Source organism: Hippopotamus amphibius, chromosome 12 (genome assembly GCF_030028045.1).
Source record: "Hippopotamus amphibius kiboko isolate mHipAmp2 chromosome 12, mHipAmp2.hap2, whole genome shotgun sequence".
Lineage (NCBI taxonomy): Eukaryota > Metazoa > Chordata > Mammalia > Artiodactyla > Hippopotamidae > Hippopotamus > Hippopotamus amphibius.
Window position 1 is genome coordinate 87,351,881 of NC_080197.1, and position 22,941 is coordinate 87,374,821.

At 44.8% G+C, this 22,941-nt stretch overlaps 1 protein-coding gene across 6 annotated transcripts in view; it reads left to right on the forward strand.

The window, feature by feature from the left end:
- Positions 1-787: 787 nt before the first annotated feature.
- The window catches only part of FMNL3 (formin like 3), a 56,854-nt gene continuing 34,700 nt past the window's right edge, over positions 788-22,941 (forward strand). For 5 of the 6 annotated variants that reach the window (XM_057701725.1, XM_057701726.1, XM_057701727.1 and 2 more), the window contains exon 1: positions 788-1,134. In XM_057701725.1, coding sequence (XP_057557708.1) covers positions 1,009-1,134 — 126 coding nt within the window. In that variant the 5' untranslated portion in view covers positions 788-1,008. Of the gene's footprint in view, positions 1,135-14,873; positions 14,941-22,941 lie in introns of all 6 variants that reach the window. The other variant, XM_057701728.1, reaches the window with a different exon arrangement.

The window sequence follows — 22,941 nt, forward strand, 5'->3', positions numbered from 1 at the left end:
GAATGTAGTTCCCTAAAAGAAAATGGGGTTCTATCAGTTGAAGAAGAAGGGTGTAAGGCTCGGGGGGGCAGAAACAACAATGTCCAACATATCACAAATGATGACCCACCCAGCAGACCTAGTCCAGAACAGCATTCGTCTCCTGTCCCTCCATTTTCACCTCCAACCAGATCAACCTCTGAAAGTTGGTAAGGTCCTCTCCTCCTAAATGCCTTGTCACCTGTCTCTGTCAGTTAAGGTATTCCCCATCCCTAAATGCCAGATTCAAATATGATCTCCCTTACCATGACTCTTTAACAGATGTGGTCTCTCTCCCACATCTGAGCATCTTAGTTGTTTCTACTTCTCTTGTAGTTATCTTTTCACACTGTGCTCTATATGTTACTTATTTGCAAACATTATGAGGAGTTGTGGAAAAGGGCCGTTCCCCGCGTCCAAGCCGACACCCTCACGCCCTCCCAACTGCGACGATTAGATACGCACCAGGGCCGCCAGGGCGCGCCAAGCGCCAGGCGCGAAGCCGCCGAGGGCTGGAGGCTCTGTGATTGGAAGTTGCGGCCGTCAATCAGGCGCAGGAGGGGGCGGGGCGGGCCGGGCCGCCGGAGAGGCCCGTGGGCGAGAGGCGGGACCTGCATGAATGGGGCGCGCGGCGCGCTGCTGCAGTTGGCGCTCGCGGGGGAAGCGAGAGTCCGGGCCGGGAGTGGGTGGGAGGAAGCGAGGTGGGGGGGAGGGAAAGAACGCGGGGGGCGGGGAGGCGCAGTGCCGGGGCGGTGCGAAGAGAGCGGCGAGGCGGCGGGTGTGAGCTAGAGCCGTGGCCGCGGTGCCTGTCGCTTCGGTGCCGCTGTCCGCTGCGCCGCCTCCTACCCGACCCCGAGGAGCCCCCGACCCGGCGGAGGAGCCGAGACTGGGGTAGCCGGCGCTGAGGGAGCAGCCGGGTCCAATCGGCCGAGCCCAAGACCCCCGGGCGTGGAGGTGGGGGGCTGAGGCCCCCGAGGGGGCCCCGCCGCTATGGGCAACCTGGAGAGCACCGAGGGGGGCCCGGGCGAGCCTCCCTCTGTCTCGCTGCTGCCGCCGCCCGGCAAGATGCCGATGCCTGAGCCCTGTGAGCTGGAAGAGAGGTTCGCCTTGGTGCTGGTGAGAGCTGAGCCTAGTCCCTTCCCCCTCCTACCGCCCACCGCCCCCCCAGGTCCCAGCGCCCCGGGTGGGGCTTTGCCCGGGTCCCTCGGTCCGGTCCACCCCTTCAGTCAGGCCCCCCGACGGATCTCGACCCCCAGCGCCTTCCCAGGAACCTCTGAGCAACCCCGTCGGGGACCTCCCGACCGACGCCTCAACCGCTGGACACTTAGGAGGGGTCCCCAGCTCGGGACCGCCCCAGGATCCAGACTTCTTCCTCTTCCCTCCCGCTTCTGCCGCCTTTCACACTTCTCCTCACTTCCCTGACAGTCTCCTCAGGTCCCTAGGATTCTCCTTCCTAAACCTCTGGCTGGTGCGGGGGAATTTGCTCAGGGCCAGCCCACTCCTCAGCCTAAGTCCGGGTTCTCTGACTGGGGAGACCGCCTCTCGTGTTAACATGGAGGCTTTCCAGGGAGTGGGTCCTACTCGCAGCCCGGACCAGATGTCTTGGGTGGGGGTGGGGGGGGAATGGAGGGGGGCTGGCAACTCGTGAGGGGGTGGAATAAAGAGTGATGCCATTCCACTTATTTTCAGAACGGCCTGCAGGCATCCTGCAAAGTTACAGTGGGTTTGCCTAAAAGGGCTGAACATGTGGATAAGCCATTTCACTAGTGTATTTTTCCAATTGAAACAATACACAAACCATCCTGCCTCTCCCCCCTCCCCCTTTTTATGTTAAGCCCTAGTGGCTGGTTTGTGTTTCCGCCTGTGCTTCTTTTTAGCCTTTCTGTAGGTTCCTAAATGATCTGTGTGGATGAGTTTTTAGAGCTGACTTTGGGATTCTTCTTTGATGTGGGAATTGGACATTGATGTCAGTGGTTCTGTGGACAGAGGATCTGAGCTGGTATCACTGAGATGGAGGCAGAGAATATGTTGGAGCTAAAAAATGAAGTTTTGGAGAAAGAAAGTGAACTAGGTGATGGAACATTTGCTAACAGAGGTAAATCTTAGAGAAACTTGGGGAAATAGTTCCCCAGTAGTTCTTTGCGAACTCTCTAAGAGGCAGTTTAAGGCTGCCATTATTGTTACTATGGCCTGAAGGGCCGACTTTGCCTTTGCTTGTGAGGAGGGATAAGTTGTGGACTTAGCAGCCTTATTGGATTTCATCTGCTTTGGAATAGAAAGATTAGATCTGTTGGCATCAGCGAAGCTCTCTAGAGATCCTGGCCTCTCCGATGGTGCAGAGCCTGACATCAGCCCACTGGCACCATAGGGGGATCAGAGAGGGTCCAAGGGGAAGCTTGCACCTCTCTACCCATCAGCTCTGTGAAGGGCCAGTGGGATCTGGGCCACGTATCTTGTGGCCCACTGCATTCCCCCCAGCCTCCTCAGGGGGATGGGGTGAGTCAGTGGTTACTAATGTGCTGTGTGCTGTGGCCATCTCAGAGGCTGAGGAGGAGAGCCTGGGACTTGGTGCTCTTGTGAACAAGAGCTCAACTGTTGGGGAAAAGAGTGGGAGGGAATCTGCACTCCAGTGGGGGTGTGAAAACCCTCATCGAGTGGCATGAGGTAGCTACAGAAATTGGAGAGAGAGGGATGTTCAGAGGTGGACTGGGTGGGAGGCTGCCTCAGGTAGGGGCTATCAGGGTGTTTGCTGTGAGAGCTTAGAACTGGAGTTGGTCATGTCCTCACTGGAGTTTGGTTGACAGGTTTGTTTAGTTGGCAGATTAATGGCTTAATATTCGCAAAATGCACATGGTATCCTGATTACTAGCCAGAGAGCCCAGGTCAAGCTGGGGACTGGACCACCCACTTGCAATCCTTCTTTTCTGTATAAAGTTTTGATTTGTTTCCTCGTGGCTCTTGTTTTGGTCTTGTTTCTGTGTGCCTGAGCTGCTGTTGATGGGGAGTTGAAACAGGGCAGGCCAGGGCTAGTTAGCTGTCTTAGGAAAGGAGGGGATTTTACCTCAGTTTTCCGACACAGGGAAATCATGCTTTCTTGGGGGTTTGTGTTCTTCTCTCGGGGCTCTTAAAGATCCCCCTTTCCTCTGTTCCTAAAACATTCCCTTTCCGCTATCCTTTGGGAACAGTTCTAGCTATTGGCTGTTTGACCCTGGAACAGGTTCAGGTATACTTCCTGACAGTCAGGAGACGCATAGGACAGTAGAAAAAGTAGGGGCTCTGTCTTAGCGATTGTCTTAACCTTTCTGAGCCTAGATTTGCTCATCTGTGCAATGGGGTTAATGATTCCCATCCTGGTGGGATTTTGAGAATTAAGTGAGGTATGTATACAAGGTGCTTGGCACCCAGTAGATACTCACTATAGATTAGTTTCCTTTCTTGATTGTATAAAAGAGTCTGACAGGTTGCTCCTTTTTCACCATTTTCTTTCCTAGATTGTCAGATTCACTGTGATTGATTTGGTTTATGATAAAGCTATTTGTTGGTTTTGCTGAGGTGATGTATTGGTGTCCTGGCTAAGCATATGGATTTTCAAGTCAAAGTGGGCTCAAATACTGGCTCCTCACAGTCCCCTGTTAGAAAAGTGTTTAACCTCAAGCAAGTTACTTAATCTCTTTGAGTCCCAGTTTCCTTGTGTAAATGAGAATAATAATAGTATTTTCCACATGAGGTTATTGTGTGAATTTAACGAAACTAGAAGTTAAGTACTTAGTTAGAAGAATCTGGCATCTACTATATGCTCAGTAAATGGTAGTTTTTAAATGTGTAGCTCGCAGCAGTGACTCAGATCTGAGATCAGTTGTATTCCCAAAAAGGTATTTTAAGTTAAGAAATCTGATGAAACCAGTTACCCCATCCTGTATAGCCAGACTCAGGATATGTTGCTGCTGTCACATGGAGGGCTTCCCCAGTCCCAATGTGTCTATGGAAACCCCCCCTGAAAAGCACCCTGGCTGGGGAAGTTGTATCATTGCTGAGTCAAGACCACAGGCTCCCAGCTTTCTGGTGCAGACACATGATATGACCCACAGCCTGTCAGCCGAGGTTGGAGAACTCAAAGTCCAAACCCATGAGGTGATTTGTGCGGCACATTGTTCCCAAGAGTCCTACCCCAGCCCAGTGTCCTAATCCAGAGCTTCCCTACTGGTGTGCAGGGATACTGATCCCCTCAGCCCTGGGAGCCGCACAGGTCCCGCATGGGTCCCCTCTGGCTGGATCTGCTTCCACCTTTTACCCTGTGTACAGTACAAATAGTCTTATTTTCTAGGTGTGCCCTGATGTTAAAAAGGTTGTGAAGCTTCTGTGTTACACTATTTCCTTGGGATCCTTCCTTACCCCCTGTCTTGGCAGCAGCCCCTGTTCTGTTGAGGACTGAGAAGTTTAGGCATTTATTGCAGCTCCTCTTTATTAATACCAGGATGAGAGCCGATCTCTGGTCTAGTAAAGCCCCCTTCTCTGTGTTTTGGTCCCGACTAGATTACTACCCATCCTTAGTTGCTCAGCAGCTAGGATGCTGGCCAGTGCTGGCCTTTCCTTAGATAGAGAGGGGAGGCAGAGCGCTTTAATGGCTTTAAAAGGATAGCTGTTTGCTTTTGCTGTGTTTGCACCCTGATTTTTCTATTTGCTGGCTTACTACGGATTTGAAATGAAGTCTAAAGGTTCTGATGCCAGAAAAAGCCCTGGATATTCCTCAAGAGGAAGCTCTCAGGACATGAGGGTGGGGCTGTGTGATAGGCTGTCCCTGCTGTGGCCCCTCCTTTCACATTTCCCTGATGGTGACTGATGACTTAGGGTTTTGCTATAAGTGTAGCATTGATGTGGGAGCTAAGCAGGCCTGGGTGCTAGTTGTCAAGAGGCTTTGAGAGGCCTCCTTTGACATAGAAAGGGGCTGGGAAAAACTTGGACTAAATATCAAGTTCCAAATCGCCATGTTGGAAATATTTTTCCCAGCCCTGGGGATTGTGGTGAATTAGTTCAGGCTGGGATAGGACTTGAGGGAGGGAAAGGGCCCTTGACAGCAGCTGGTCAGAGGAACCTCCTTGTTTAGAGACCCCACTGAGAAGACCCTAGGCCACAGAGAGGAGTCTCATTCCTTGACTTTCCCATATGACCCTTCTTTAGATTGGGGAGGTGTAGGGGTGGGTGGGAGGGAGATGGAACTGATGCAGTGAACTTGTGATTTGGGAATGTTTTCATTGCTCAAAGGGAGACTCAGCTTTTTTTCTCTTTTCTGTTAAAGTAATACTCATTCCCTAAAAAAAAGTTTGGGCAATTTAGAAAGAAGTAAAGATTGAAGATTTAGATTGAAGAAAAAAAGTCCGTATTTTCTCCATTCCTTTAGCAAATGGAGACAATGTTTTTAACAATTTTCATATTTTTGTCTCTGCATAGGGTTTTGTACAGTGCTATGATAGTAGCGTGTGTGTGTGTATGTGTATACACATACATATATTTATCCAACATGGCTTTTCTTTTTTTTTTTTTGCTTTTGTTATTTCATTAGTTTTCCCAGGCTAGTCCCTATAAACATTTTTAAATGCTTGTATAATGGTCCATCAAGTGAATGTACCATTGTTTACTTAACTCTTCTCCTGTTGTTGGACATTTAGGTTGTTTGCTTCTGTTTGCCATCATAAACAATGCTGCGATGAACATCTTGGTGTACCTTTTCAATAGAGTTTTCCTTAGGGTAGAAACCCAAAATTGAACTTCCTAGATTGTAGGATATACTGTTTGTAAGGTCCTAAATACGTATTTCCAAATGTTTTTTAAAAAGAGATTAATGTATGTGAGTGTCTTTAAAGGGAAGTAGGAGGATTGAGAATAGCTTTTCTCCTGATTTTGAAAATAACATTTATTAAGCAAATTTACAAGTTAAAAAATATGAAAAGTATAAAATATATAGAAAATTATAAAGAAGAGATTAAAATCACCTGTAATCTCTCCATTTACTATTAACATTTTGATGTACTTATATATTAACAATTAGAGTCATACTGTGCATATTGTTTTGTAAACTGATTTTTAAATTTACTATTTGAAGCATTTTCTCATTTGTTTAAATATTATTCAGTATCATTATTTCATGGCTGCAGAGTATTCCGTAATATACTATTTTATTACTGCTTTATTTCTCTCTGTCTCTCCTTTTTGCTACTGTAATTAACACTGTAATGAATTTTCTGTGCCTAAATATTTGTGTACATCTCTAATTATTTCCTTGGGATAAATTGCTAGAAGTGGAATTACTGGATCAAAGGTATATGCTTTTTAAAGGCCTTTGAGAAGTATGCCTTCTAAAAAAGTTGTACCAGTTGGCTGATAGTGTGCCTTTCTCAATAAGCTGACTATTACCGAATGGTTTATTTTAATTAATTAATTTATTTATTTATTGGCTGCGTTGGGTCTTCGTTGCTACACACGGGCTTTCTCTAGTTGCTGCGAGCGGGGGCTACTCGTTGTGGTGCACGGGCTCCTCATTGTAGTGGGCTGTGGAGCGCGGGCTCTAGGCGTGTGGGCTTCAATAGTTGTGGCACATGGGCTCAATAATTGTGGCTCACTGAATGGTTTAATTTTAAACACCTTTAGCAGTTTAATTAGTGAGCAATGGTATTTTGTTCTAATTTGCATTTCTTTTAGCATTTCATCGTAAGTGTTTTGGCCATCTTTTTAATGTGTTCTTAGTTCTCTGTTGGGGATTTATTATATACACATATTTCTATGTAATAAATGTATATACATTTCCAAACTTTTTCATTGTAAAATAGTTTTCATATATGAAAGAGCATTTGTAACTATTATGTAAGATTAAAATAGTAATAAAATGGATACCAGGGTATCCACTGGGGAGTTCTTGGAATTGCTTCCTGCCCCTTAATTTTTTCTCCCTGCTATTTTATCTGGGATGAAAAAGGCCTTTAGCTCAGGACTTATTGGGTCTGTTTCTGCAGCTGGGACAGTCCAGGTGGCAGCCACACCAGTGCTTCATAGCTCTGTCTGTGGGGAAACAACTGCTACAGCTGGTGAGAACAGGAACTGGTCGTGGTGGAAATAGCTAATCTTCAATGAAGTGAAAAAAGAAGCCAAGGTGGAGAGGAAATGAGACCACAGATCCTCCCCTGCCCCTGGGGTTGCCTGGGAAGGCTGGTTGGAGCCAGGGCCCCAGTTCTGTGGTCAAAACCAAAGAATCTGCCCCAGAGCTGACTGTAGTTGGCCCAGGGGACAGCAGTGCTGGATGCCTGAAGTCAGCGTGTTATCTTCTCAGCCAGGCTGGTCACCTCCATTCTGGGGAAATGTTTCTCTTAAGTCGGAGCTGAGCTGAAGCAGTGCCAGGGAAAGGCCGGGGGTTCATTCCAGTTCGGAAATGCACTTCAGAGAAGAGGAAGGACCTTTTTCTTTGAAGATAAGAGAGGGTGCTGTCTCTGCACAGCCCCCGCTCCCTGCTTCTTGCTGGGTACTTTAGGGCCCCCTCTTTGAATAGCACCATATGGGAACTTAAGGGTTTTAAGATTGTCATCCATGAAGAAGAGGGTTCCAGAATAGGGATGAACTAGGCAGTTAGAATTCCTGAGTTGCCATTTCCACTCTCTCTTTTGCCTCCCTCAGCAGAGCCAAATTTTTATATCTTGTTTTCCTTCCATGGAAGAATGAGTCCCCCAAAAAAGATGTTAAGGTATCAGGCTGCCTCTCTGTCCTTGAGATACTCTGGTTGTCTTTGCCTCTCACCCTCCTCTCTGCTTCTTCTGTTTTCATCTTTCAGAATCCTCTTTGCAGAATCTCTTATACTTTCTGTCTCCCATCACTTCACAGTGAAGTTGTGGATTAGAAGTTTGTGTGTTGGGTAGGGGAGGACCTGGACAGGGTTTTGTCAGCGCAGTTCCCTCCCCCACCCCTCACTAATATGCATACTCTTCTCAGTTTATAAAATACTTTGAGGCACTTGAAGAGTGTTCTAAATAATGTTCAGAACCATAAGGGGATAGCAGAATTGTTTATGTGACAAATTTTGCAACTAGAGGAAGGATTTAGGCTGGTGTATACCCATGATGGTTCAATTCTTGTCCTCATTTCTTTCCTCATTCCCTCCCCATCTCTTTTACCTTCTCACCCTCACCCAGGTTATTGACAGGGCTGAATGGACTGGTGGTCCTCACTCAGTCCCTAAAAACATTAACGGGGATGGGATATACTCTCTTCCTCCCCTGCTTGCTCATGTCTACTCAGATCTAGACTAGAGAGTGTCATAGCCCTCCTCCAATTGCTCCAGCAGGTCTGTAAGTAAGAGCTAGGCGTGAGCCTGGGGTTTGGGTTCTTTTGGAGATGGTTATCTTGTTGTAAGAATTATCTACAGTTTAGAGCAGAGTTAGTTTCCACTCACTTTTTACCAGCTTACTTGCAGGGAGCTGGGGAGCCAGCTAGATCTTCCCAGTATTTCCCATGAAACCTTAAATAAAAAAATCTGTCCTGGATGGAAGTAGCTGGTTTGAGACTCTTGCCGTCTAAGGATGTTTTGTTTGTTTGTTTGCTAAGGATGTTTTGAAAGAAAGAACATCAGTTTTGGAAGACTTGGGTTCTGATCCAGCTTGATAGCCTCCCCCCACCCCACAGCTGATGACCTTAGGCAAAGTGTATAACTTTTCTAAGCCAATTTCATCCTTATGAAATGGGTGATAATACTTACTTTACAGGCTTTTGAGGATGTTTAAAGTAAACAACATAGTAAAAATACTTTATAAAGGTTCTACAATTAAATGTTTGTGGCATATGCATTACCCACCATACACCACCTCTATTCTAGTTAAAGTGGTTTTCAGTTGGGGGAGGTATTGTCCCAGGAGAGAGTTTTGGCAAGTGAGGATGTTTTGGTTATCACACTGACGAGAAGGGGGGCATGGGGGTGGGGGAGGGTGTTGCCTTTGACATTTAGTGCCTGAGGGCTGGGGATGTTAACTATCCTACAGTGTTTGTGTCAATCCCACACAATAAAGAATGATCCTACCCAAAATGCTTACAGCACTTCTGCTGTGAATTATCCTCTGCTAATCTGTATCTCCTTGCCTTGTGTCCCAGTTGGGTATGAAGCTTTAAGAGCAGTGAAAGTAAAGGCAGAGCAAGTTTTTGGTGCTTTCTTGGTTTTCCCATTTCCTATTGCACCTTCAAGCAGGAGGTGGACCTCTGTCTTTTTATTACCTCTGTCTGTAGGTTTAAGGGCTGATTCCCTGGTTCCTTCCGGACTGCGGGCTCTACCCTGAAACTTGCCAAGGAGTAGTTTGGGGTATACACATTTGACTGCTGAGCTTTACTAACCCCATTAGCTCCTCAAGCCAGGATAAACATCCTTTTAGGTTGGGAATATGTTTGAGAGCTTTTTGAACAGTGCTTCTGAATCTTTTGAGTAAAAGACTCTTTTGAAAATCTGATTAGACTTGTGACTCCCTAATTCTGTGCACACATACAGTCCTTTGGGGGTTTAAAACCCATTCTTGGATCTGCTAGAGAATCCCTGGCTTTGAGCCTAGAGGAATGGGAAGGGAGAGCTGGGCAAGGAGAAGCCACTGCAGGAGCTCCTTGATACAAACAGCACTCAATATTTTTGTAAGGGGAATGGAGCCCTGGTTATCAGTTCAGATAAAATGATGCCGCTGCTCATGGTTCCAAAAAAGGGAACTTGTTGAAACTTGGTTGAAATGCCATTCAGAGGGAGATATTCTGGCCCCTGGACATCTTAATTTAGCTTTGACTAAGGACACTTTGTGGTGAGGTTTTCCCCCTTTGAGCCAGACCCTCAACCTCCAGGAGCATCCAGGTAGAGATGACAGGATATGCTTTGACAAGCCAGGGGAACCAGTGGCATCCTTGCAGTGAAGCCCAAAGGTTAGGTCATATTCTATGTTTGGAGGTAGTACCTGCCCAGAGCCGCAACTCTCTCCTTGCAGGCCTAAGGTCTCTGGGAAAATCCAGGCACCTGTGGTTTCCCAGGTTGTGCCTTAACAGGGGACTTCGATATCCAGTCTCTAGCAGTTATTTCTATGCTTAAATCCTTTTGCTTTCTACCTTATATATAAAAAAAAGACCTATACTTTTTTTGACTGCTCAGAATATTTTATACCAAAATTTTTGAAGAAAAATTCAGATCTTCTAGGGGCTTTAATTTATTATGATAAAAAGTTTTTTTGGGACAACATTGAAAAATTTTTTTTTCTGGGTAGAGTCTCCCATCTCATCTTTATAGGAATAGCTCAGTTTCTGGTCTCCACCAAATGCCTAGATTTAACTTGTATAGGTTAAGGAAAGAGAGTTCAACCTTTGTTGGGTATATGCCACATGATTTTATTATGTTTTTTATTATTTTTAACTTTTATTTATTTATTTATCTATCGGCTGCGTTGGGTCTTCGTTGCTGCGCATGGGCTTTCTCTGGTTGCAGCTAGCAGGGGCTACTCTTCATTGTGGTGCACCAGCTTCTCATTGCAGTGGCTTCTCTTGTTGTGGAGCACGGGCTCTAGGTGAGTGGGCTTCAGTAGTTGCAGCACACAGCCTCAGTAGTTGTGGCACATGGGCTTAGTTGGTCTGTGGCATCTTCCCGGAGCAGGGATTGAACCTGTGTCCCCTGCATTGGCAGGTGGCTTCTTAACCACTGCGCCACCAGGGAAACCCCCTGTGTCTCTATTTCTGCTTTGCAAATAAGTTCATCTGTACCATTTTTCTAGATTCAAAATATAAGCAGAATTTTTTTGTTTTTTGGCTGCATTGGGTCTTAGTTGTGGCACGCGGGATCTTTGTTGAGGCATGCAGGATCTTTCGTTGCTGTGCGTGGGCTCTTCCTTGCTGTGTGCAGGCTTCTCTAGTTGTGGTGTGTGGGTTTTCTCTTCTCTAGTTGTGACACACAGGCCCTAGGGTTCGTGGGCTCTGTGGTTGTGACGTGCAGGTTCCAGAGTGCTTGGGCTCTGTCATTTGCAACTTGCAGGCTCTCTAGTTGAGGTGTGCAAACTCAGTAGTTGTGGCATGTGGGCTTAGTTGCCCTGCAGCATGTGGGATCTTAGGTCCCTGACCAGGTATTGAACCCACATCCGCTGCATTGGAAGGCGGATTCTTTACCACTGGACCACCAGGGAAGTCCCATAAGCAAAATTATACGATATTTGTTTTCCTCTTTCTTATATCACTCTGTATGACAGTCTCTGGGTCTATCCACATCTCTGCAAATGGCAATATTTTGTTTCTTTTTATGGCTGAGTAATATTCCATTGTATATATGTACCACATCTTCTTTATCCATTCCTCCATTGATGGACATTTAGGTTGCTTCCATGTCCTGGCTATTGTAAATAGTGCTGCAGTGAACATTGGGGTACATGTATCTTTTTGAATTATGGTTTTTACTTCTGTTTTACAGGTGATGAAAACAGGGCTCAGAGGGGTTAACTAACCTTGAGAAGGTCTCAGCTTAGATGTCACTTAGAGAGGCCTTAAGTAAAAATTTTTGGTTAGATTTTTTTGTTCGTGCTAAAGGGACTGCTAGAAATACAACTTCTAAAAGATGCTTAATCCTTGATTACATGTAGAGATTTAAAAATGCATAGAAAAATTTCTGAAAGTATACAAATAAATCTAATAACAGTGGTTACCTCTGAAATGTAGGGAAGGAATCATAAGAGGAACAGGGAAGTCAAAGGGAATTTAGCTTTATCTATAATGTTGACATTTCTTATAAGAGAATGTATTTTTTTAAATTAATTAATTTATTATTTTTTTGGGGGTACACCAAGTTCAACCATCTGTTTTTATACACATATCCCTGTATTCCCTCCCTCAAGTCCCCTCCATCCTCCCCGTCCCAGTCCTCTAAGGCATCTTCCATCCTCGAGTTGGACTCCCTTTGTTATACAACTTCCCACTGACTATCTGTTTTACAGTTGGTACTATATATATGTCTGTGCTACTCTCTCGCTTCGTCTCAGCTTCCCCTTCACCCTCCACCCCCTCCCAAACCTCGAGTTCTCCAGTCCATTCTCTGCATCTGCGTCCTTGTTCTTGTCACTGAGTTCATCAGTACCATTTTTAGATTCCATATATGTGAGTTAGCATACAATATTTGTCTTTCACTTTCTGACTTACTGCACTCTGTATGACAGACTCTAGGTCTATCCACCTCATTACATATAGCTCCATCTCATCCCTTTTTATAGCTGAGTAATATTCCATTGTATATATATGCCACATCTCTTTTTCCATTCATTTGTTGATGGGCATTTAGGTTGCTTCCATGTCCTGGCTATTGTAAAGAGTGCTGCAATAAACATTATGGTACATGTTTCTTTTGGGATTATGGTTTTCTCTGGGTATATGCCCAGGAGTGGGATTACTGGATCATATGGTAGTTCTATTTGTAGTTTTTTAAGGAACCTCCAAATTGTTTTCCATAGTGGCTGTACCAACTTACATTCCCACCAACAGTGCAGGAGAGTTCCCTTTTCTCCACACCCTCTCCAACATTTGTGGTTTCTAGATTTTGTGATGAAGGCCATTCTAATTGGTGTGAGGTGATACCTCATTGTGGCTTTGACTTGCATTTCTCTGATGATTAGTGATGTTGAGCATCTTTTCATGTGTTTGTTGGCCATCTGCATGTCTTCTTTGGAGAAACGTCTATTTAGGTCTTCCGCCCATTTGTGGATTGGGTTATTTGCTCTTTTGGTATTAAGCTGCATGAGCTGCTTGTATATGTTGGAGGTTAATCCTTTGTCCGTTGTTTCATAGGCAACTATTTTTTCCCATTCTGAGGGTTGCCTTTTAGTCTTGTTTATGGTTTCTTTCACTGTGCAAAAGCTTTTAAGTTTCATGAGGTCCCATGTGTTTATTCTTGATTTTATTTCCATGATTCTAGGAGGTGCACCAGTCAAAAAGGATCTTGCTTTGATGTATGTCATAGAGTGTTCTGCCTATGTTTTCCTCTAGGAGTTTGATAGTGTCTGGCCTTACATGTAGGTCTTTAATCCATTTGGAGTTTATTTTTGTGTATGGTGTTAGGAAGTGTTCTAATTTCATTCTTTTACATGTTGCTGTCCAATTTTCCCAGCACCACTTATTGAAGAGGCTGTCTGTTTTCCATTGTATATTCGTGCCTCCTTTGTCAAAGATAAGGTGCCCATATGTGTTTGGGCTTACTTCTGAGTTCTCTATTCTATTCCATTGATCTTCCTTTCTATTTTTGTGCCAGTACCATACTGTCTTGATCACTATGGCCTTGTAGTATAGTTTGAAGTCAGGAAACCTGATTCCACCAACTCCATTTTTCCTTCTCAAGATTGCTTTGGCTATTCGGGGTCTTTTGCGTTTCCATACAAATCATAAGATTTCTTGCTCTAGTTCTGTGAAAAATGCCATTGGTAATTTGATCGGGGTTGCACTGAATCTGTAAATTGCTTTGGGTAGTACAGTCATTTTCACTATGTTGATTCTTCCAATCCAGGACCATGGTATGTCTCTCCATCTGTATGTGTCGTCTTTGATTTCTTTCATCAATGTCTTAAAGTACTCCTTTCTTCTTGTAATAAGCTTTGCTTGAACTCGTAAAAAGAACTTGGATAACAAAAGTGAAATATCTGAAAAGACGTCTCAAAAAATATTTCCATCATGCGGGCTCTCTTTTCCTCTGCACTTAGTCCTTTTTTCTTCTTCATGGCCGCGGGAAGCGCCAAGAGAATGTATTTACATGTTAGTTATGTAATTAAAAGTTAAAGAAAAAATTCTTAACCTCATTAGAAATCAAGGAAATGAACATTTCAATGATACACTTTTATACTAATCATCTGGGCAAAATTTTAAAAATCGGTGATGTCTATGGTTGTCATTAGTGGTACATTAATATGCCATTAGTGGTAGTGTAATTTGGTACAGGCATTTTAGAAGACATTTTATAGGGTCTACCAGTTTCAAATGTGCATACCCTTTAACTTGGTCATCTCACTTCCGGGAAGCTGTCCTACAGAACTGTTTATACGTGGGCATGAACGTGCATGGAAAGGATCCTCAGGGCTGCATTGTTTAACAGTAAACACCCGGGAAAAACCTGATTGTCCATTTCCTGTCCATATCTGTTTCTTTTCCATTCATCTGGTTACTCCAGGCAATTACTGGGAGGTATCCTTAATTTTTCCTTCTTCCTTCTCCATACCCAGTCTATTACCCTGACGATTCCATCTCCAAAATATGTTTCGTATCTACCCATTCTCTATCTCTACTGCCACTGCCTCAGTCCAAGCTGATATCAACTTTGGCTTGTATTACACCCAATCAGTTGGCCTCCCAATTTCCTCTACTGTTCCTTTGTCTATCCTCCCATCCGTTCTCCACAAAGCAGTCAAATGTAAAATGTAAGTCAAATAGCATCATTTTCCTACCTAGAAATCTTTAATGGTTTCCTTTTTCACTAAAAAAAAGCAGACTCCTGGCCTTGGCCCTTAGGACTGCATCATTTGGCTCCTGCTGACTTCTTTAACCTTACTCACCCTCCTGATTGCCTGCCTCCACATTAGCCTTCCTTTGGTTCAGGACAAGTTCCTTTCTTGTCTCAGGGCCTTTGCACAAGCTGTTTTGTCTCCTGGAATGCCTTGTCCCTGGATCTTCAAATGGCTCAATCTAGTTTATGCTTCAGGGCTCAGTGTTAATAATACCACCTCTCAGGGAGACCTCTCTTCCTTCTTATTCTCTATCTTAGCATCCTATTAACTTCTTTTGTATTATTTCCCATTTTAAAATTATGTGTTTAATTACTTGTTTATTATCTGTCTTCCCAGACTATTGACTCCATAAGGGTGGAGACTCTGTATGCGTATCACTGTCCAGCCAAACACCTGGCACTGGGTAGGTGCTCAATAAATGGTTGTGGTTCATGGGAATCTCCAGGATATGTGTGTGTATAAATATAATCATCTGATGAAGGGGAAGCTGAGACGAAGCGAGAGAGTAGCACAGACGTATATATACTACCAACTGTAAAATAGATAGCCAGTGGGAAGTTGTTGTATAACAAAGGGTGTTCAACTCGAGGATGGAAGATGCCTTAGAGGACTGGGAGGGGGAGGAGGGGGGCACTCAAGGGAGGGTGGGGGGGAAGTCAAGAGAGGGAAGGAATATGGGGATATGTGTATAAAAACAGATGATTGAACTTGGTGTACCCCCCCAAAAAAAATAATAAATAAATTTAAAAAAAATCATCTGAAAGGGGAATTAAAAGGAGACATGTTTGTAAAGCCACATGTTTGTATGTAGATGCGTAGAAAAAAAGGCATGGAACAATCAATACCAGCTCTTGGTCCCTGTGGTGACCTATGGAGGGGGATGGAGAGGGTTGGGGACCGAACAGTGACTTTTTTATTTTTATAAGCTTTTGAGTTGATTAATTTTTTAACAGTATGTACCCATGTATTTGTTCCTTCTTTAAGGGAAAAGGAGGAATAAAAATAGGGGAGGAAGGCTTTTATTGCGAAAACGAAAGCTCTTCTCTCAAAAGAAGAAAGCAAGAGGGAGAAAGGACACCAGTGGGGCCATCCCCTGCCCTGTACTGAGCTTGGCACTAGTTTTCATAGTAGAAAGAATCCTAAAAGATTCCCTTATGCCCTGAGGCTGTATTTTAAATTCTTAAGTGTCGGCACAGTCTTGGTCCCCCAGACACAGCCAGGTTGTATATTTTTAGCCTCTTTCATTTCTAGGCTGGTGAAAACTGCACCTCCAGCCTTAGTAGAGGTTTAGCAGGTGAAGTCAGCAAAGAGAATAAACATGAGCTCTGGGCTTCACTGCAGCTAAGCTTCTCAAAGTTAAGTCAGTTCAGCAGCCCCAACCCCCAAGGAAACTATGTTCTCTAGGTTCTTGTCTCCCAGAAATATGGATAGCTAATCATTTTCACAGATAATATTCATTGCATGCTAATGGTATGTCAGGCACCTGGCAAAGCTCTTTATGTGTGAGGATGAGTCAAAAATTATCCACACTCCAGTTATATTAAAACTTCTGTAAGTTCTATAGCCAGAGTGCAGATAATTTTTGACTTACTCTCCTACATTATCTCATTTTATCACCATTACTCTGTGAAGTAGTTATTATTATCTCCATTTTATAGAGGAGGAAAGGAGGCCCAGGAAAGTTAAACAGCTCACCTAGGATCACACAGCTAGTAGGTGATGAAGTCAGAATTTGAATCCAAGCAGTTTGACTCCAAAACCCACATCCTTAACTACAATCTCCTTCTCTTTCCAGGGTCAGCCCTCCCCCCAACCCCGCCACCTTGCCTTCAGTACTGATTTGGTAGGGATTGTATATATTACAGAGGAATGCAGGGAAAGTAGAGCAAGTCTTCCTTTGCTAAGAGGTGTGGTGGGAAGATTTGGGCTTTAGAGTGCCAGACTTGGGTTTGAATCACAGCTATCCCACTAGGATATTCACTATTCAACAAGTATTTCCTTTTTTATTTACTATGTGCCAGTGTTACCACTGGGTATACAGTGGTGAAAAACAAATATTACCTCTGCCTTCATGGAGTTGATGGGAATGCAGATATTAAACAAATAAATACTTAATCACAAATTATATGTCCTTGGGAGGCAAAGAACAGGTTGTTAGGAGAGGGTATAACCAAGGTTCCCCTCTCAGTGAAGCCCAGAGGCAGCCTTGGAATCTATGAGAGACTTTCTACTTTCATTTCATTTTTTTTTAAAATAAATAAATAAATTTATAAGATAGGAAAAAAAGGAAGCAGACGCCTTCTCCCATCTCATTATATAGCCCCACCAAAAAAGGACAGCTAAGTTTACTGAGTACCTGTTACAGGTAGTAACCTAAGTGTTTCGCATGTATCAGCTGCTTTAGTCCTCACATCACCACCTGCAAGAACAGTTACTATTATTGTCCCCATTTACTGAAGAGTAATTGAGAGACAGCGTGTAAATAACTTGCCCACAATCATATGTGGCATATGTCTTCCAAGTATCACACCAAGGATTTGAAGTTAGGTAATTTGAGTCCAGAATATGTTCCTGTTATACCTCTCAGTTCCCTCCAACCCAGAGCTCAAAGAAATCTAAAGTTCATCATTTATTTCACCATCACTCACTTTTAATCCTGTGCATTACATTTTCAAACATTATCTGGAATTGATGTATTTCTCTCCATCTCCAGTCACCCAGTCTTTTACAAGCCATCATTTTGTTCATGTTTTCATTAACCTCGCAACTGGTCTCCCTCCTTCCACTCTACCTGGTCTTCTCTCATAGCAGTATGTTTTTTTTGTTTTTTTTTTAAATAAATTTATTCATTTATTTATTTTATTGGCTGTGTTGGGTCTTTTTTGCTGTGTGCGGGCTTTCTTTTAGTTGTGATGAGTGAGGGCTACTCTTAGTTGTGGTGTGCAGGCTCCTCATTGCTGTGGCTTCTCTTGTTGTGGAGCACGGGCTCTAGGCGTGTGGGCTTCAGTAGTTGCAGCACATGTGTTCAATAGTTGTGGCTTACAGGCTCTAAAGCGCAGGCTCAATAGTTTTGGCGCACCGGCTTAGTTGCTCCGCGGCATGTGGAATCTTCCTGGAGCAGGGCTCGAACCCATGTGCCCTGCATTGGCAGGCGGATTCTTAACCACTGCGCCACCTAGGAAGCCCAGCAGTATGTTTTTTATGGTAAGAATCTGATGTCAGTGCCTTGTTTAAACCCTTTCATAGGCTGCCATGTGCTTGGCCTGAGCCCTGACTTCTCCAGCCTATGCCTGACATGAGCCTTAGGGCTCTTGTTCCTGAGACATGCCAAGTACATGTCCCACCCCATCCCCGGGGTCTTTGCTCTTTCTGTTCTGTTGGATCAAAATGATCTTCTTTTCTCCAAGCTCCCTGTCATCCTGCAGGTCTCAATTCTCGTCACTTCTTTTCAACAACTTTATATAAAAGAGTTACTCTTGTATAGTCCCATTTCTTTCATCGTGCTTAACACATCTGAATCTGAGAAAAAAATATAAATATTTTTCCTTTCCTTTCTTGATTTATTAAGAAAATAGGTCTTAGGTGCCTGCTGTATATACAGCACTTTCTTGAGTGCTTTGGAGAATACCAAAGAAATAGAAGATGGTGCAAATTGGAGAGACAAAATACATATTTAGAATTGTACTTTGAACTAGAGAATTAAAACAAGTATGTGTCATGAGGTTGTCTGTGCAGCTCTCTGTGTGCTTCAGTTATTTTATCTGTAACATGGGGCTACTATTTGTCTTGACCAATGAGATGTTTTTGTGAAGACCAGATGAGATCAGGAAGTGACGAGGTGCCACACAGCTCCAAGCCCAGAAGGACTAGAGGGTTAGGGAAGGATTAACCTGCCATAGGATTGCTAATCAGGCAGTTTTCTCAGGAGGACATGGACTTTAAATCAGGTCTTAAAGGGGACAGGTATGGATCAGGAGAGAGGAGGCTGAAGGCCAGAGCAGTATGGGAGGGGATTAAAGAGGAAGAATGAGCCAGATATATGACGGGCAGCCGGGAGCCCCACCTGCTGGGGTAGGGGATCCTAGTTATAGACACAGAGCTGAGGCTGGATCAGAACAATTGGTCAGTTCACAGAGAGTTTTGTCTGAAGGGTCCTTGATTGTTAAAAAAAGGCTCTGGAGGCCTTCCTGCTCAGGCTTTCAATGGGGAATAGAGATTAGTTGGTAAGTGGTTCCTGGCCATTCATGGTTTTGCTTGTAACACTGAATAATTGAAATATATAAGAAATAAATACTCAGCCCTTACAGGTTAGAGAATCAGAATAATTTGATTTAAGTAAAACTGGATGGAAGATGACCCTACATGTCACCCCTGAATTGCAGAAGTCTAAAAAGCATAGATGCTTCTGTTTCTAGTCACCAAGTTTGGGGCTAATTCTTGCCTTTGCCAAATCTATCTTGCCTTCCTTTAAGATGAAATGTTGTACTAAATAATTTGTATTATTAACAGTGCCTTGTTCATGTAGGTGTTCGATTAATACTACTCATTGCATAGTGTCCAGTGTTTGTGATCTACTTTTTACCTGCTAGTGTTTTCTTACACACTGTATTAGGGTTGGGGGGAGGGGGTGGCACCTTTTCCCAACTAGTCATGCAGGCCAGACACCTGGGAATCACTCTAGGCTACTGTTCCTCTCACCTTCTCTCTGTGTACTGTCACTGCTGTAGTTGGTCCTCATCTCTTGCCTGGTCTGTTGTAGACTCCTTGGTGGTCTCTCTGCTCCAGTCTTGCAGATCCAGCCCCACCGTACTGCCCCTGCCCCGCCCCCCTCATCCTCATAGCCGTGTGTAAGGATCTAGGTGAGAGGTTTTCTAGGAAAGAGAGTAAACATTGGGATGGGAAAGAACCGTGCACATTTGAGGAACTGAAGGAATGTCAGATTGGTCATCAAGGATGCTAAAGAGACGTCGGGGAAGGCAGAAGAAAGGTGAGCAGGGCCCAGGTCATGGAAGCTTATCAGCCTTGATAAGGAGTTTGGAGGGTGATCCGATCTGCTTTATAGTGTTAAAGAGTTCACTGTGTCTGCTGTGTGGAAAGCCCTAGAATCTGGCTTCCCTCTGGGCAGCATGTTGGCCTGAGTGAGAGCGGGCTCCTCAGTCAGCTCTGCCCAGCAGAGTGGTCATGTCCTCTGCTCTTTCAGGTTTGACTGGTGTTCAGCCCTCCTTCCTGTACCCATCTCAGGCCAGAAAGGGCAGTGCCTCCGCTAGGCTGGCCCCAGTGTTTGTCGTGCCTGCCCATGGCTTGAGCCTATAATTTGGTGGGTTGGCTGGTTACAAAAATAAAAAGTGTGACCTATAACTAAAGCTGAGTGGATTCAGTAAAGAGGGAGCTTTTAATTTGCAGAGGTCCTGGGCTGTATTTAACTGGAGGAGAAATGTGTCTCCTCCCTAGGCGCTGCTCCATTTTCTCCCTTGAGTACCTGCTCTGGGGTGAGTTAGGGTTTGTTGGCCTGGGGGTGAGCTTTAGGGAGATGTTTGGAAGGGAAGTTAGGGTCCAGCAACAGGTTTGATGGGGGCTTCCTGGGAGGTCGGCATTATTCAGTCTGGCCTCTCATATAACCCACTGGGAGGGAAGTAGAGTTTTTAAATGTTTGTGTGCTCACTCATTTATTCATTCAACACAAATGTATTGAGTGTTTACTCTGTATTTTAAACATTAGGCATCCCATAGTGAACAAAAGAGACAAAGGGACTTGGCCCATAGAGCTCGCATTGTTGTTGGGGACAACAGTTAGCACACATGCAGGTCTGCAGTGGAGTGTCGAGTAGGGGTAAGTGCCTGGAAGAAAAGCAAGGTAAAGGGGTGGAGAGTAAGAGGGGCAGTATTTTAATGAAGTGGCAGTTTGAGGGGCTGAAGTACAAGTGAAAAGCAAACAGTGAAGACAACTTTATGTGAATTCTGGATCCCAGCTCCCGAGAGTCCCCCAGGGCAGGGGCTCCCTGAGCAGGGCACGGTCAGGTCCGTGCTCATCCAGGGGCCCTGCTGGTTCCTAGCCCCGGTGGGCCCAGTCAGAGCCTGTGGTTGCCTCTTCCTGGCTCCACTTGTCAGAACTGTCTGCAGGGCTGGGCAGAGTGCTGATTAACTGTGAATAGATACTTGTCTTCCCTGGGCTCCCAAGCCTGATTTTCTCAAGAGTTCCTGAAGTCACTGTGCGTTGTTGGCACGCACAGTGTGAAGGAGGGCTGAGAAGTCTGGCCTGGGAAGCTGCAAGGAGCGCAGGGGTTCCTTCTGCCTGTGACTGCTGTTCCGCCAGGCCTTTTTCAGGGGCTTTGGGGCTCAATGGATGTGGATTTGAAACCCGGCTCTGCCATTTGTTAGCTCTGTGATCTTGGGCCAGTGCTGTAACTTCCTAAGCCTCAATTTCTTTATCTGTATAATCAGGATAAGACTACTTGGCTTCTAGGGATTTTGTGAGGATTAAATAACATATCTAAAGGATCCGGGACAGTGTCTAGCATAGTGGGTGCTCAATAAATTTTAAGTTGAAATATTCTAAGACCACTAACCTCCTGAAGCCAGGAATTTGGTATTAAGGAGTCCAAAGAAAATATTCAAGAAATATGGATTATTATTGATGGATAAGAGACTGGTTCTGTACACCTCAAAGTTGTAAAGTCACTGAATTACACACCACATATTAGTCACCTTATTTTCCTACTTGATGTTGGCCTTGTCATGACGTCTCCACTGGCCTTAGAATCTCCAGGAACCAACGTGGCCCTTGGCCTATCCTTTAACACATTTCATCTCTAGTATAGCCATGGATGGAGCGGCCTTTAAGAGTCTTCTGGACTGGGGTGCTTACCAATGCCAGAATCACCAGCATAGGCCTACCGAGGTCCAGACCTGTGCTCCTAGGACTGTATTGGACTCTGGGGTGGTGGTGGCCACTGTTATGTGGGCTCATTGGCAGACTGAAGGGATCACATATGTCCTTCCCCTCAAAACCAGCCTCAGAGTGGGGCCCAGACAGTGTTCTAGAATGGACGGACGAGAGATAGCTAAGTGGGAAAGAGCATCTTAGTTCGAACCTCCTGTGTCCAGAGTATGCTTGGGCCCCTTACTTTGGACAGACTTCTTGTTTATGGTTGTGGCGATTTTGTTTTTACTTGCCGCTCAGCAGAATCAGCATCACACACACTCATTATCCTCAGGCCCTTGGCAGTCAGGGCACTTGATGAGTCCCTTATAAAGTGCTCATGTCTGCGGATTATTTTCTGATGCATCCGGCCTGAGTTCCAGATTGATGGTCCAATAGCAACTATTAATTGCTCCCTTTGGGCTTGGCTAATTACTGCTGGCATCGTGCGTGAGTAAGGAGTCAAGAATCTCTCATGCATTTATGGGGCACCAAGTCCTGGTGAGCTCCCAAAGTGTTTATCTGTCATGTTCCCAGAATACCGTTGTTAAAAGTCATGAGCAAAACCTCAGGAGTTGAGGGGTAGCCAGCTAGACAGTATCAGGTGGCATTTGGCTTCTCAGTTGATTCCCTTCAAGAATTGTGAAGAAGCCATCTAGTACTTGTTGCTTGCAGATGCCTGTAGGGAAATGTCAAATGGTGTCATAATGTTATAAAAGCACTACCAGCTGCTTCTGATTGTTCTGGAGGCAAGAGGGCAGAGAGGTTATTCCGGCCTTATCCTATAGCGAGGTGAAGATTTACTCATTACTCTGGAGGGCCTCTGAGGCTGTGAACTGAGAATGGTGCAAATGTCATCTTCCTTGCCTGGAGACAAGGAAGGGAGAGGAATGCTATACCAGTCCTCAGAGATCCCAAGTGCAGTCCGGTGTTCATTCACTCAGCAAGCACTTATTCAGCACTTAGGATTGTGTGAAGTGCTGGAGAAATAAAGATGATTGAGACAGTATCTGCCCCCAGGATTTCAGTCTGGAGGGGAAGACAAACACATTAAACATCTAATTGCAGTCTTCAGCTTGGGAAGTGTGATGGTGTAGATACGCAGGAGCATCTGGGGAGCATAGAGAGGGCCTCAGGGAGTACTGCCTGTAGGAGGAAATCTCTGCTGGCTAAAGGGATAATTAGGAGTTGGAGAGAAGTGTGAAAGAGAAAGCATTCCAGGTAGAGTGGCGGCATCAGGGCGAGACAGAGCGTGATGTGCTCAGAGAATCCTCCTGCAGCTGCTCGGGGCTTTTGGAGTGTAAAGGTGTAAGGCAGACAGTGGTGGGGGGGCGGGGGAGCTAGAGTGGTAAGGAGGACTTTGAATGCCATGCGGATGGACAGTACATCATGCTTTTTGTAGGAGCGTGGCATGGTCAGATTTTTTTTTTCCATTTTTTTTTTAAATTTTATTTATTTATTATTTTTTGGGGGGTACACCAAGTT